Below are 14,895 nucleotides of genomic sequence, written 5' to 3'. Positions count from 1 at the left end.
TTTCTAGATTTACTACATTAAAGTAGTAGTCCAATGTCTAAATAATTTATGGAGAACTTCTCCTTGCTCTACACTCTTCGGAAAAAGGTGCTACCTAGAACCTAAACACGTTCTTTGGCTGTCCCCATAGGAGAACCCTTTGAAGAACCCTTTTTGGTTCCAGTTAGATCCCTTTTGAGTTCCATGTAGAGGGTTCTACATATAACCCCAAATAGTTCTACCTGGAACCATTCGCCTACCTCCTCATGCCTTTTGCACACATTGTATATAGACTGCCCATTTTTTTCTACTGTGTTATTGACTTGTTAATTGTTTACTCCATGTGTAACTCTGTGTTGTCTGTTCACACTGCTATGCTTTATCTTGGCCAGGTCGCAGTTGCAAATGAGAACTTGTTCTCAACTAGCCTACCTGGTTAAATAAAGGTGAAATAAAAAATAAAAAAAATAAAAAAAAGGGTTCTCCTATGGGGACAGCCAAAGAACCATTTTGGAACAATTTTTGTAAGAGTGTAAGCCTAAAACAAACCTATGGCACTTCTCTTGAAAAATTAAAAGGGCCTACTTTGTTGCTAGCATTAACAATGTTCAGCCGTCTTCACTGTTGTTCTGTCAGTCAGGCTGCTTCATGGTAGAAACTAGGTGGTAGCCTATACAATTACAACCTGAAGTGACTTTTTTCGTAGCAGGTTAGGAGAATTTATTCAGCAGGTTCAGGAGAATTAAGGTAGCAGGTTAGGGGATTTAGGAAGGTTAGAAAAAGGGTTAGAGGTTAGCTATAATGCTCTGCTAACGGTTATGCTTTTGAAAAAGTAACTTCCGGTCGTAGCTGTACTCCATCAAGTCACAACCCTGCTTCATTCCTCCTGTTCTGTTTTGCTTTCTCACAGCCAGGGCCACAGCAGAACAGGAGCAGTTCAGCTCAAACCGGTTTAAGTGTGTCAGGAGGAGAAAAAGTAAACAGAGTTGTTGGGGTTGTATGTCAAGATTTATTGTGAGTGCCTTTTCTCCTGCAGGCCTCAGCTGCTCAAGTGTAAATGAGGCTGAGCGTCCATGTTGCCACTATGTTGAATGCTGCCATAGCAGCTGCACTTGGAGAGGAAGATTCCTAGAAGGTCCAAGGATCTCCCAGTACAGTAAAGTTGTTTATTCTCATTCCATAGCACCAACATAGTAGTATGCTTATGACATAGTAGGCCCTTGTTTACGCTTGCCAACAAGTGACTCATGTTAATTATAATTAGGTTGGTCCTATTTCACACATGTACAAATTTGCTTTTTGCATATCCCATTCCCCCCGAGTCACCCTTGGATCTTGGGTTCACAGCCAAGGATAAGCCATTATTGATGGAAACCTTGGAGCAATTAGGGTTAAGTGCCTTGCTCAAGGGCACAGACAGATTTTTTATCTAGTCGGCACAGGGATTCAAACCAGTGACCTTTCGATTACTGGCCTAACACTCTTAACCGATAGGCTACCTGCCACCCCAGAGGCCTACCACCAGTAGCTGGGCAAATTGGAAAGTCACAATTAAGCACTGTAAAAAAAAATTGACAGGTGAATTTGTGGCTAACCTATAGTAAATGTGAACAAATAGCATACCAAATGGTTAGATATCAAATGAAAGATAAGGCCACAAGACAAAAGATGTAAAGTAGATGCTCAAATTTTCCTTTCTAGCCTCACCAACACAGCCGTTCTCACCCAGCCCCATAGTAAAAGCACATAGCCTCACAAGCAAAAGGAGCTGACAAGACCATCAGCATTAGCATAAAACTGTAAGCCCCCAGTTGTTTACCAATGGGCCCAACTGACAAAACACCCTTTCACATACTCACAGGACCGAGATCCTATTCACACTGGATCCTCATTGTGGAAGCAGATGACTTTATCCACAGGGTGTCAAACATAGGTATTAAAGGTGGCAGGAGAGTGCAGGTTCCTCTCCAATTACCATCTTCAGTGCTGAGTTTTTAAAGCACGAGTTACATTGCAAACAGTGGATTGATTTGTCTCAACTTGTATATGATTTTAGACATAGGGAAAAAAACAGGATAGCAGTTTATGGGTTGTTTATGTGTGTTGACTTTGAACTCAGGACTGAAGTAGTGAAGTATTTTGGACTCCTGAGTGGCCCAGCGGTCTAGGCACTACATCTCAGTGCTTGAGGCCTCACTACAGACACCCTGGTTCCAATTGGGAGTTCCATAGGGGCGGCGAACAACAGGATCAAGTCATCCGGGTTTGGCGGTGTAGGCGTCATTGTAAATAAGAATTTGTTCTTAATTGACTTGCTGAGTTAAATAAAGGTAAAAATATATATATATTATATATATATAATGGTGAGATGCATTTGTGCGATTTGACATCCTTCATTGTGGGCCTATTCTACAGTTACTGGAATCTATTATCAGTGACTGAGAATAACAGTGAATCCGTGAATAAATCTTATCCACTCAAGAGCCTTAATTCAGTTTGTTTACATAGAGCAGTAGAACAATCTCTTCTAATTACAACAATATGAATCAGTGATGTTTTGCAACTGACTGACAAAAGCATGTTTATCAACAACAAACTGAAACATAACAAGCTCACAAAGGAAACATGAGGAAACCTAAGGTGGTTTCATGATACAACAAGTAAGGCCTGCAGGCAAAATAACACTCAAACCGATCTGTTTATTAATATTCTCACATACAGTGTTGTAATTGACATAAAATCATTGGATAAGTACATGGAGATGTCATGGAGCAGTAGAGCAACTTGTTTAAACAGCTCCACCAGTCTAGGTGATCTGGCGTTGTTATTCACATTTTAGTCATTTAGCACTCTGATCCAGAAGGACTTACAGTTAGTTAGGCCTAGTAACACACACAGTACTATAATCATTTGCAAAGACATTTACAATACAGTTGTACAGCCCACTTGTTTCAGCCATGTAAAATCATGCTTCATAGGCTCATCACAACATCATTTTATGATCCTGCTGACATTTATGGCATTTAATAGCCTTGAATATAAAATGGAATGTCTCTCATGAATGGCATACTATTAACTATTGAATAATGTTTTTGGGATGTGCGACAACTCAATATAAAGGCACACTCGTGGTATTACTGTACTACAACTATCTGTTTACGTTTGGGTGTAGATAATGGGGGTGTCACATCATTGCGAATGCCAAATGAAGGGTCTGCCAAGTCAGATATACAAGTGTTGAACTGTAGCCTTGGCAAAGGAGGGACACGGGCTGCATTTATTGAATTGTCTTCACAGATACTAAATATACTGGGTGCTGTATTTGAGACTGAAAATAATCCATTTTATTTGTAGGCCCAAGTATTGTGAAAGATGGGCCTCTTTTTTTTCAGCTTCAAAGCTTGTGCTTTTGTTTTAGCTCCAGCCTTCTGAACTTGTCGTTGTTGTAGCTGTCTCCAAGTGAAGAATGAAATGCATGTAATTCTGTAGTCCGGAATGGATGGGCCCATCCCCCTTGGCCCCATTTACTCTTTACTCTTGTTTCAATTCAGAAGATTGCACCGTCCGTGTTCACTGTCCATTCAAACGACTGATGGCTCAGATGGTTTTGCATGGAATTATAAAGGAGATTTTGGGTCCAAAGAAGACATCCCTGGAACAACATGAAAAATAAAAACATGTGTTTAGTAGTGTGCCCTATTAGCCTGGAATCCAAGACTATGGTAAACAGTCCATGCCTTTCTAGTGGATGGACCATGTGATTCAGGAGAGAATGGCCTAGTTAATGAAGGAAGCATCTAGTCAAGAATGGCATTATTTTCAAGTGATAACCTGATCAACTGTGATTGAAAACTGATAAGCTCCTGTATCTGTTTGATTTCCAGGCATATAGTGCCTCTTTAAAGGAAAAACACTTCTCTGTAGTCAACAGCTGACTAAAAACAGCCAAAATGCATAGGCCTAGCCATAGCGTATTTGCATTACACGAGCAAAGGCCATGATGTAAAAACAGCACGGATGACCTTTTAACAAAAGTCAACTCCACATCACAGCTCACTGCAAGGCAGCACACGTGCCTGCCTGTATTAATAGGTGGCTTATGATAATCACAATGTAGGCAGTGTTCACTGGGCAGCCTGTGACTGGATCCAATTCGTTCCCAACTATAATTGCCCGCCGGCCTCCATTCGGCCTCCAGTGCACATAACAGCACCACAGAGCCATCCACTGTTCCAGAACTGTATTAACATCGACTGTATATGTGTGCTGAACATGGGCGCCGCCTACTGGCGGAGAATGGAATTGCTGTACCTTGGGCAGCAGAGGAGCTCACTGAAGTTACAGTAGCACACCATGTCGCATTTGTTCCCCTCCCAGAAATGGTTCTGCAGGGAATCGATGGGTCGCATGGTCGCAACTCCGTTGGAGATGCCAACATTGCGACAGTCCCTGTCCTTCAAGACTTTCTTGTAGCAGGACCAGCGGTTTGATGGAATGGCCTCGCTGCCCATTGCCAACAGTCCAACCAAGAGAATTGCAGCAATGAGTAGTACCTTCATTTTGATCAAGCTGTAAATAGGACGACATAATGTATATAATTGGTTAGAATGTCTCCAAAGTCACCCCAGTCATTAATATATACATACATTTTAACATTAACTACAAATCCAACCCACAAAAAATGTATTCCCGTTAGAGATATAAGCAGGGTCTGAGTTTTAGTAAGGTCAGAGGGTGGAGGGGACATTTTTTTAAAGTTTATATTGCATTTCTATCAAATAAAACAAATCTAAAATGCTATTTGGAAGAGAGCAAATACAGACAAATATGTACCCAGTCATTATCACATTGGTTGCTGTAGCTTAATTTACCTCAGTTGATCAACAAAACACGTAGCCTATTAGATCTACAATTTGCCACTACACATTAACTCAGCACCGAGATGAAAAAGTTCAATATGTAGAGAGGGATCTGTTAGAATATGTATTTATTTATTAACAAAACGCAAACAAATATGTTTACTTTGCAGGACTTTGTATTGCAATGTCCTGCAATTATACACATTTTATTATGGGCTGTGCAGCTTAAAAGCTCATTTCCTGCAATTGGATACATGTTGCCATGACTTATGCCATGTTAAAGATGTAAAGTTCCACGCATAGAGGACCTGCGTGGTTCTGGTACCGGTTCCGACCGACACGTTCGCTTATAAAATCGACCTGTGGACACCGTAGATCAAAATGGCTTGCATCGAGCGGTAACGCGGGTTCATAACGACTCATTTGTGTATCTCTTCCGCCTGTGTGATTTAGGACAGAGAGGAAGAGGAATAGAGATGCCCATCTTTCGGCGGAAAGATGTCTCCTATCAGTAGGTGGCGTTTTTTCGCCCACCAAGCAAAGAGTTTTTGTATGGAAGTCAATGAGAGAGTGTTGAATTTGGTAAACCCAAAAAATGTATGGCTTATTTGCTACGTTAGGTTTATTTCATCCAGTAATAGTTTCCGAATGGTTAAATTGTTACGAGTGTATTGATATAAGCAGGGCACGTGACATCCCGGCAATTTTGAGAAAAAACACTTTATATGAGTGTTGTCTCGAGATGGCTATGCAATATTCATTACATGAGGCCAGTAATGTAGCGTCTGTCTCCATTGAATACAGGCAGTTGACGTCGAATTTTCAAAAGAGATTACAATAATTAGATGTATCCACCAATCCAAATAAATAATAGGCGGGATCTAGACAGCACACCGTACCGCTTCGTTGACAACATTGTCAAGACAGCGAGACATGTATATCCATAATCTTCGTTTATGATGTGAAATCTGACACCACTTGAAGCTGGGACGTCCCTCCTACCATTTCATTCGCTCTTCCGACTGTCCATCAACTCCTGGCTAAACCATACATCACAGCCGCTGACAAAGCACATGCCTTAAAATCCTGACATCGTAGCGCAACAGGATAGAGTAGTTTCGTCGCTCGAGCACGTTCAGAGATCGATTTATAACCAACTTTATTACAGTAATTTAAAAGATTACTCGTTTTTAAACAAAAACACTTTTGTTTGTCCTAGACAGACAATATTAAGATGAAAGGCGAGTTCAGGAAGCCAAGCCAGAGCTCTCTTCACAGCGGTGGGGGCAGACGTTTTGATCAAGAGAGACCTGCATATTTGATCTAATACTAGACATACAAATATGTATTTTACAGTTATAAGGAAGGTGAAATCTTATAGTTATTATTTTTATAATTTCATTATACTATATTTTAAGCGTTATTCATACAGTTTTGTTGAATAGGAAATACATACAAAATAGGAATCATATTTTTACTTGTGTACTTGAGCTTGTGTCCTCAAAAGTGACTACACCTCAGCAATTTATATCTATTTTTATCAGAAAGGTGAGATTTCTTTCTTGGAGTAGGCAGCATTACTTATGGCCCTCATGATAAATAATTTGTTTTGGTGATTACGTAGATTACATTTTAGATTACATTTAGTTACATTTATTAAGAGATATGATATCTGAGTGAGCGTGATTAATAAAATCAATGGGGGCCCCCTGGAGGTCAGGGTCCCTGGGCACGTAATTCAGCCATGATTACTAAAAGTTCAAATACTTGGCTAGACTAATTTGACTAATTTACCAATCTTCAAAATGTTAACATCGACTAATTGAGTGACTGAATTGTTAGGTTAGATTACTCGTTGGTTATTACTGCATTGTCGGAACTAGAAGCACAAGCATTTCGCTACACTCGCATTAACATCTGCTAACCATGTGTATGTGACAAATGAATTTGATTTGATTTGACTAATTGAGTCACTGTCAGTGAGTGACATATAAGAAGAGGAAAACTGCTGATGCACAACCAAATTTCGAAAATTCACCAATTGTACAATTCTAACTCTCAACAGTAAGTTGAGACTCCGTCTTCTTTGTGAGCAACTCCAGTGTAGATTTGGTCTTGTGTTTTAGGTTATTCTCCTGCTGAAAGGTGAATTCAGCTCCCGGTGTCTGGTGAAAAGCAGACAGAACAATGTTTTCCTCTAGGATTTTTCCTGTGCTTAGCTCCATTCCTTTAAAAAAAAATCCTGAACCCCGGCCAATTCTTAACTATTACAAGCACACCCATAACATGACCGAATCAAATGAAATAAAATGTTGCGCCGAATAAAATAGGTGTAGGTAGACCTTACAGTGAAATGCTTACTTATGAGACTATAACCAACAATGCAGTTAAAAAATAATACAGATGACAGAACAATTTCCAAACGCATGAAGGTACAACGTTCATCGGTACAAACAATAGTACGCAAGTATAAACACCATGGGACCGCGCAGCCGTCATACCGCTCAGGAAGGAGGCACGTTCTGTCTCCTAGAGATTAACATACTTTGGTCCGAAAAGTGCAAATCAATTCCAGAGGTGGTGGCAGGATCATGTTGTGGGGGTGCTTTGCTGCAGGAGGGTCTGGTGCACTTCACAAAATAGATGGCATAGATGGCATCATGAGGACGGAAAATTATGTGAATATATTGAAGCAACATCTCAAGACATCAGTTAAAGTTAAAGCTATGTCGCAAATGGCTCTTCCAAATGGACAATGACCTCAAGCATACTTCCAAAGTTGTGGCAAAATGGCTTAAGGACAACAAAGTCAAGGTATTGGAGTGGCCACAAAGCCCTGACCTCAATCCTATAAAAAATTAACCGAAAACGCGTGTGCGAGCAAGAAGGCCTACAAATCTGACTCAGTTACACCAGCTCTGTCAGGAGGAATGAACCAAAATTCACCCAACTTATTGTGGGAAGCTTGTGGAAGGCTACCCAAAGTGTTTGACCCAAGTTAAACAATTTAAAGGCAATGCTACCAAATACTAATTGAGTGTACGTAAACTTCTGAACCACTGGGAATGTGATTCAAGAAATACAAGCTGAAATAAATAATTCTCTCTACTATTATTCTGACATTTCACATTCTTAAAATAAAGTGGTGATCCTAACTGACCTAAGACAGGGAATCTTTACTAAGATTAAATGTCAGGAATTGCGAAAAACTGAGTTTAATGTATTTGGCTAAGGTGTATGCAAACTTCCGACTTCAACTGTACATGTATGTAGAGTTATTAAAGTGACTATGCATAGATGATAACAACAGAGAGTAGAAGCGATGTAAAAGGGGGGGGGGGGGGGGTGCAATGCAAATAGTCTGGGAAGCCATTTGATTAGATATTCAGGAGTCTTATGGCTTGGGGGTAGAAGCTGTTTAGAAGCCTCTTTGACCTAGACTTGGCGCTCCGGTACCACTTGCCATGCAGCTGCAGGGAGAACAGTCTATGACTACGGTGGATGGAGTCTTTGACAATTTTTAGGGTCTACCTCTGACACCACCTGGTATAGAGTTTCTGGATGGCAGGAAGCCTGGCCCCAGTGATGTACTGGGCCGTTCGCACTACCCTCTGTCATGCCTTGCGGTCAGAGCAGTTGCCAGACCAGGCAGTGATGCAACCAGTTAGGATGCTCTCGATGGTGCAGCTGTAGAAGCTTTTGAGGATCTGAGGACCCATGCCAAATCTTTTCAGTCTCCTGAGGGGGAATAGGTTTTGTCGTGCCCTCTTCATGACTGTGTGCTTGGACCATGTTAGTTTGTTGGTGATGTGGACACCAAGGAACTTGAAGCTCTCAACCTGCTCCACTGCAGCCCCGTCAATGAGAATAGGGGGCGTGCTCAGTCCTCTTTTTCCTGTAGTCCACAATCATCTCCTTTATCTTGATCACGTTGAGGGAGAGGTTGTTGTCCTGGCACCACACGGCCACGTCTCTGACCTCCTCCCTATAGGCTGTCTCGTCGTTTTCGGTGATTAGGCCTACCACTGTTCTGTCATCAGCAAACTTAATGATGGTGCTTAGCTTATTGATGAGCTTTGAGGGCACTATATTGTTGAACGCTGAGCTGTAGTCAATGAATAGCATTCTCACATGGGTGTTCCTTTTGTCCAGGTGGGAAAGGGCAGTGTGGAGTGAGATAGAGATTGCATCATCTATGGATCTGTTGGGGCGGTATGCAAATTATTGTGGGTCTGGGATTTCTAGGATAATGGTGTTGATGTGAGCCATGACCAGCCTTTTAAAGCACTTCATGGCTACAGACGTGAGTGCTATGGGTTGGTAGTCATTTAGGCAGGTTACCTTAGTGTTCTTGGGCACAGGTACTGTGGTGGTCTGCTTAAAACGTTGATATTACAGACTCGAACAGGGAGTGGTTGAAAATGTCAGTGAAGACACTTGCCAGTTGGTCAGTGCATGCTCGCAGTACATGTCCTGGTAATCCATCTGGCCCTGCGGCCTTGTGAATATTGACCTGTTACTCAGATTATCTGCGGCGAGCGTGATCACACAGTCTTCCGGAACAGCTGGTGCTCTCATGCATGTTTCAGTGTTATTTGCCTAGAAGCAAGCATAGAAGTAGTTTGACTTGTCTTGTAGGCTTGTGTCACTGGCCAGCTCTGGGCTGTGCTTCCCTTTGTAGTCTGTAATGGTTTGCAGGCCCTGCCACATCCGGCGAGCATCAGAGCCGGTGCAGTACGATTCAATCTTAGTCCTGTATTGACGCTTTGCCTGTTTGATGGTTGGTCGGCGGGCGTAGCAGGATTTCTTATAAGCTTCCAGGTTAGAGGTGCGGCAGGGTAGCCTAGTGGTTAGAGCGTTGGACTAGTAACCGGAAGGTTGCAAGCTCAAATCCCCGAGCTGACGATACAAATCTGTTGTTCTACCCCTGAACAGGCAGTTAACCCACTGTTCCTAGGCCGTCATTGAAAATAAGAATTTGTTCTTAACTGACTTGCCTAGTTAAATAAAAGTAAAATCAAATTTAAAAAAGAGTTACGCTCTTTGAAAGTGGTAGCTCTAGCCTTTAGCTCAGTGCGGATGTTGCCTGTAACCCATGGTTAGGGTATGTACGTACAGGCACTGTGGGGACGACGTCACCAATGCCCTTATTGATGAAGCCAAAGACTGATGTGGTGTATTCCTCAATGCCATCGGAGGAATCCCTGAACATATTCCAGTCTAACAAAACAGTCCTGTAGCTTAGCATCTGCTTCATCTGACCACTTTTTTATTGATCTAGTCACTGGTGGTTCCTGCTTTCATTTTTGCTTGTAACCAGGAACCAGGAGGATAGGATAGAATTATGGTCAGATTTGCCAAATGGAGGGTGAGGGAGAGCTTTGTATGCGTCTGTGTGGAGTAAAGGTGGTCCAGAGTTTTTGCACATTTGTTAGTTTATTTGCGTTGTTTGTATTAGCCACCACTATGTTTGAAAATATTGAGAGTGGTACACACTAACGTATTGTATTGGATTTGCCCTAAACATAACACTTTGTATTCAGGGCAAAAAGTGAATTGCTTTGCCAAATTCTTTTGCAGTATTACTTTAGTGTGTTGTTGCAAACAGGATGCATGTTTTGGAATATTTTATTCTGTACAAGCTTCCTTGATTTCACTCTGTCAATTAGGTTAGTATTGTAGAGTAATTACAATGTTGTTGATCCATCCTCAGTTTTCTCCTATACAGCCATTAAACCCTGTAACTGTTTTAATGGTGAAGTCCCTGAGTGGTTTCCTAAGTTAGGAAGGACACCTGTATCTTTTTAGTGACTGGGTGTATTGATACACAATTGAAAGTGTAATTAATAACTTCACCATGCTCAAATGGATATTCAATATCTGTTTTTTTATTTTTTATTTTAACCACCAATAGGTGCCCTTCTTTGCGAGGCATTGGAAAACCTCCCTGGTCTTTGTGGATGAATCTGTGTTTCAAATTCACTGCACAACTGAGGGAGCTTACAGATAATTGTATGCGTGGGTTACATAGATGAGGTAATCATTCAAAAATCATGCTAAACACTATTATTGAACACAGAGTGAGTCCATGCAATTTATTAGGTGACTTGTTAAGCACATTTGTACTCCAGAACTTATTTAGACTTGCCATAACAAAGAGGTTGAATAGTTTTTGACTCAAGTCTTTTCAACTTTAAATATTGTATTAATTTGTCATATAAAAAATATATAAGTCCACTTTGACCTTATTGGGCATTGTGTGTAGGCTACTGACAAAAACATCTACATTGTATAAATGTTCAAGTCAGGCTGTAACTCAACTAAATGTGGAAAAAGTCAAGGGGTGTGAAAACTTTCTGCAGGCACTTTAAGTAGGACCCTGATTCACATAGTGTTATGATGTTGTTGATTGTAGAATTTGAACCTAGCATAAGTTGGACATCCTCTATAACATTTTTCAATTTGCAACAATATTGATACTGGACATAAATATTGCATTCATCTGTTATGTCAAAGATTGTTGGATATATACAGCCTATTTTCTATGTCGCTTATGCCACTAAATAATTAAACATTGTGCTTTAAATAGATTCAATATTATTTGCATTTCAATTATATTACCATAACCCATTTATTGCAAAGATTCCCACGGTACAATGATTGCAGCCTTATAAACTTCCCTTCTGTACATTGCAGTTATAACTAGTGCTGAGCAATTTACCGAGATTTGGGTTGAATTATTTGAATTCCATTTCGTTCGATTTTTTTCTGTGAGGTCAATGCACAAATGGCAGTTTCTCGAGAGATAAGTCAGATCCAGCCTGAATTGTGTGATGTAGTAGGGAGTTGTCGTTTCCAACAGGCCAATATCCTGCATATTTCAGAGCGTAAATCGTAGTAATTAACTACAATGACCATAATCCACTGCGCATCTACTTGTCCTTTCTATCTTTTCTTTGTGCCTGCTACGGTAATTTGTGCCTGCTACGGTAAACGGCAGAAGAATGCGCGATCGTGAGGGGATTTAAAAACACTGATCTAAGTGATCGAAAGTTCGTATTCAGTCATAGAAGTATGCCTTATTTACTCCGAAGAGATACAAATGAGTGATTTTGTCAGACAGAATATTCAGCAGCTTTGTAGGGATGAGATGATGACTTGGAATTAAATAATACAATCATAAAATAAAACCAATGAAATATACACAACAACTGAAATATGTTATTAAAGTAATTTGAACATTAACATTATGGTTAATAAGTGATAAGCAGTAATGAGCAGTCACTGCCATCATGGTACTTTTATTAATTGTTTTATTCTGTGTTGTTACAGCATTCAACCCAAATAACCGAAATCGAAAACGAATTAATATGTTTTAATCATCGAATTATAATCATTCATCATTAGTTATAACTCGTGTTAATTTACGTATAACTCCCCAACATTATTATATTTCCAATTACATAACATTATCTGCTGATTAAATGAGCCCCTACCTTATTTAGTACTCTCCCCAGGAACGGCAGTAGCTTCTGACCCGTTTTCCTTGGGTACATTTAGTAAGTATAAAACAGAAAACAGAGGAGTCTTTATCCCTACTCTACCCCATGCTAAGAGTATGACCATCTCTCCCCTCTCTCCTCTCAGCCAGTAAACCAGAGAAATAACCAAGGGCATTGATTAAGTCCGCACTCTGCACAAGCACGAAGTTAACGCCATGCATACATGCAAGTACGTTAGAGGGCTAAGAGAGGAGGCCAGCATTGGGGAGTGATCCAAACCAAACCTCTCAGTTCTCAGACAGATTTAGTTCATATATGCTGTGGAAAAGTACATGAACGGGGTCTGAATCATGGTTTTACAGTCTAGCGGACAAGCAGCGTTTGTTCACATCCAGAATAATGTATAACACCAATTTAGCAGCTTGAAGTAGTAGGCTACATTTTTAGTATATGTGTTTTCAATGTGCTTTTCTCTTTTCTTTTAATTGATTGTATATCAGCCATTTTGCATTTCAATAGACAACCATCCAAGAGCGAATGAATGAATGCCTGATACTGAATGTTGCCTTTCACTGAAACTCTCTAAAGCATCTGAATTGCTGTGAGTGTTGTAATCAGATGTGGTGGATGCTCGTACTGTTTAAATGGAGTGTCTGTCTGGGTGTAATGAAATGCACGTGATGCATGCAGTAAATGAACCAGTTGGAAGGGAAATGCAAGTTTCTCTATAGCTGTAACCTTTGCCTTGACTTGGCTCCTTTCCTTGTTGACACGCAGAGGAGCTCCACTGACTGCTGATAGAGCTGGTTGGCTGTGAAAGTATCCGTCACAGCCAAATGTAATCATCTACTTCGTGTGTTAAATCAATTGCTTCTTATTGGACGGCAGCACAGTTTTATCCGTTGCAGTTCCACTTAAAACAAATCAAGCGGTATTTACTTGGTGTTATACAGCTACCGAAAATTGAGAAATGGCCTTTTGGGGCTCTGAAGTATATCCTACTCAATAAAAGATGGCATTTTGCGGTTGACTCTTAATGATGTAATTGACACTGTAGATTGGTGTTTCATGCTCTTCTATGGATGAGCCTTGTTTCATTGGAGGATCAGATGGGTTGATGTTAAGAATAGTTTATTAAGACACATTTTATATTTTGATTGGCCTATAGTAGCTCAATAAGTATGGGAGACCAGGGATGGTTGTAACACAGGATAGTTGTAACACTCAATATCTCCAATCAGGAACAAGCTAGAATCATGTGACTCACTGCACATGCTCAGTTTAGTCCTCAACCCTCATCAAGAAGCAAGAGGTAAGAAAGTACTTTTTTTAACCAAATATGTTTTTCTGATGGCATCACCTGCTTTGTAGTAAGATTCACCAAACGTATATGAGCTTTATAACCAGTGTGTGTAGATATGTTTGATGCATAGTGAACATAAATATAAACACAACATATAAATGTTGGTCCCATGTTTTATGAGCTGAAATAAAAGATCCTAGAAGTTATCCATCTGTACAAAAAGCTTATATCTCTCAAATTCTGTGCACAAATGTGTTTACATCCCTGTTAGTAAGCGTTTCTCCTTTTCCAAGATGATCCATCCACCTGACAGGTATAGCATACCAAGAAGCTGATTAAACAGCACAGGTGCACCTTGTGCTGGGGACAATAAAAGGCCACTTTAAAATGTGCCGTTTTACCACACAACACAATGCCACAGATAACTCAAGTTTTGAGGGAGCGTGCAATTGACATGCTGACTGCAGGAATGTCCACCGAAGCTGTTGCTAGAGAATTTAATGTTAATTTCTCTACCATAAGCCGCCTCCAACGTCATTTTAGAGAATTTGGCAGTACTTCGAACCGGCCTCACAGCTGCAGACCACGTATAACCACGCAAGCCCAAGACCTCCACATCCGGCTTCTTCACCTGCGGGATCATCTGAGACCAGCCACCCGGACAGCTGATGACTGTGGGTTTGATGACAGCTTATGACTGTGGGTTTGCACAACCGAAGAATTACTGCACAAACGGTCAGAAACTGTCTCAGGGACGCTCATCTGCGTGCTCGCTGTCTTCACCAGGGTCTTGACTGCAGTTCAGCATCGTTACCGACTAGTGGGCTTGCGTGGTTATACGTGGTCTGCAGCTGTGAGGCTGGTTATTGTCCCCAGCACAAGGTGCACCTGTGTAATGATCATGCTGTTTAATCAGCTTCTTGATATGCCACACCTGTTTGGTGTATGGATGATCTTGGCAAAGTTGAAATGCTCACAAACAGGTATGTAAACAGATTTGTGCACAACAGTTGAGAGAAATAAACTAACTGTGCATATCGAAAAGTTCAGAGACTTTTAATTTCAGCTCATGAAACATGGGACCAGGACTTTTACATGTTGCATTTATATTTTTGTTCAGTGTAAATGGTATTGATTGAGGCTACCGGTACTCTTCAAGTGATTGTTAGTGATATAGCACCATCTTGTGGTACATTTTCACACTGGCAACTTCACAGATTTTGTCATATTCATTAGAGAAAAGTTGAATGCC

At 40.7% G+C, this 14,895-nt stretch overlaps 1 protein-coding gene across 2 annotated transcripts; it reads right to left on the bottom strand.

Annotated features, from left to right (window-relative positions):
- Nucleotides 1-2,978: 2,978 nt before the first annotated feature.
- LOC115137725 (scrapie-responsive protein 1-like) lies at nt 2,979-12,934 on the bottom strand. 2 transcript variants are annotated; one of them, XM_029674050.2, is made up of 3 exons: nt 12,335-12,934; nt 4,291-4,548; nt 2,979-3,631 (listed from the first exon to the last, which is right to left on the bottom strand). In XM_029674050.2, the coding sequence occupies exons 2-3, from the start codon at nt 4,536-4,538 to the stop codon at nt 3,577-3,579; spliced, it is 303 nt and encodes a 100-aa protein (XP_029529910.1). In that variant the 5' UTR covers nt 4,539-4,548; nt 12,335-12,934; the 3' UTR covers nt 2,979-3,576. The 2 variants fall into 2 exon arrangements, with proteins under 2 accessions (XP_029529910.1, XP_029529911.1); XM_029674051.2 differs by lacking the exon at nt 12,335-12,934 and adding an exon at nt 5,147-5,290.
- Between the last annotated feature and the right edge of the window lie 1,961 nt (nt 12,935-14,895).

The sequence above is a fragment of the Oncorhynchus nerka genome, linkage group LG11, assembly GCF_034236695.1.
Source record: "Oncorhynchus nerka isolate Pitt River linkage group LG11, Oner_Uvic_2.0, whole genome shotgun sequence".
Taxonomy (NCBI): domain Eukaryota; kingdom Metazoa; phylum Chordata; class Actinopteri; order Salmoniformes; family Salmonidae; genus Oncorhynchus; species Oncorhynchus nerka.
The sequence above is the reverse complement of the archived record's forward strand: the minus strand, read 5'-3'. Positions and strand labels throughout refer to the sequence as shown.

Excerpts from the sequence above, each read along its gene's own strand:
- LOC115137725 (XM_029674050.2), bottom strand. The coding sequence starts at position 4,538 with ATGAAGGTACTACTCATTGCTGCAATTCTCTTGGTTGGACTGTTGGCA. Across the intron at positions 3,632-4,290 it reads GAGCTCCTCTGCTGCCCAAG|GGATGTCTTCTTTGGACCCA; the intron begins GTACAGCAATTC and ends ATGTTGTTCCAG.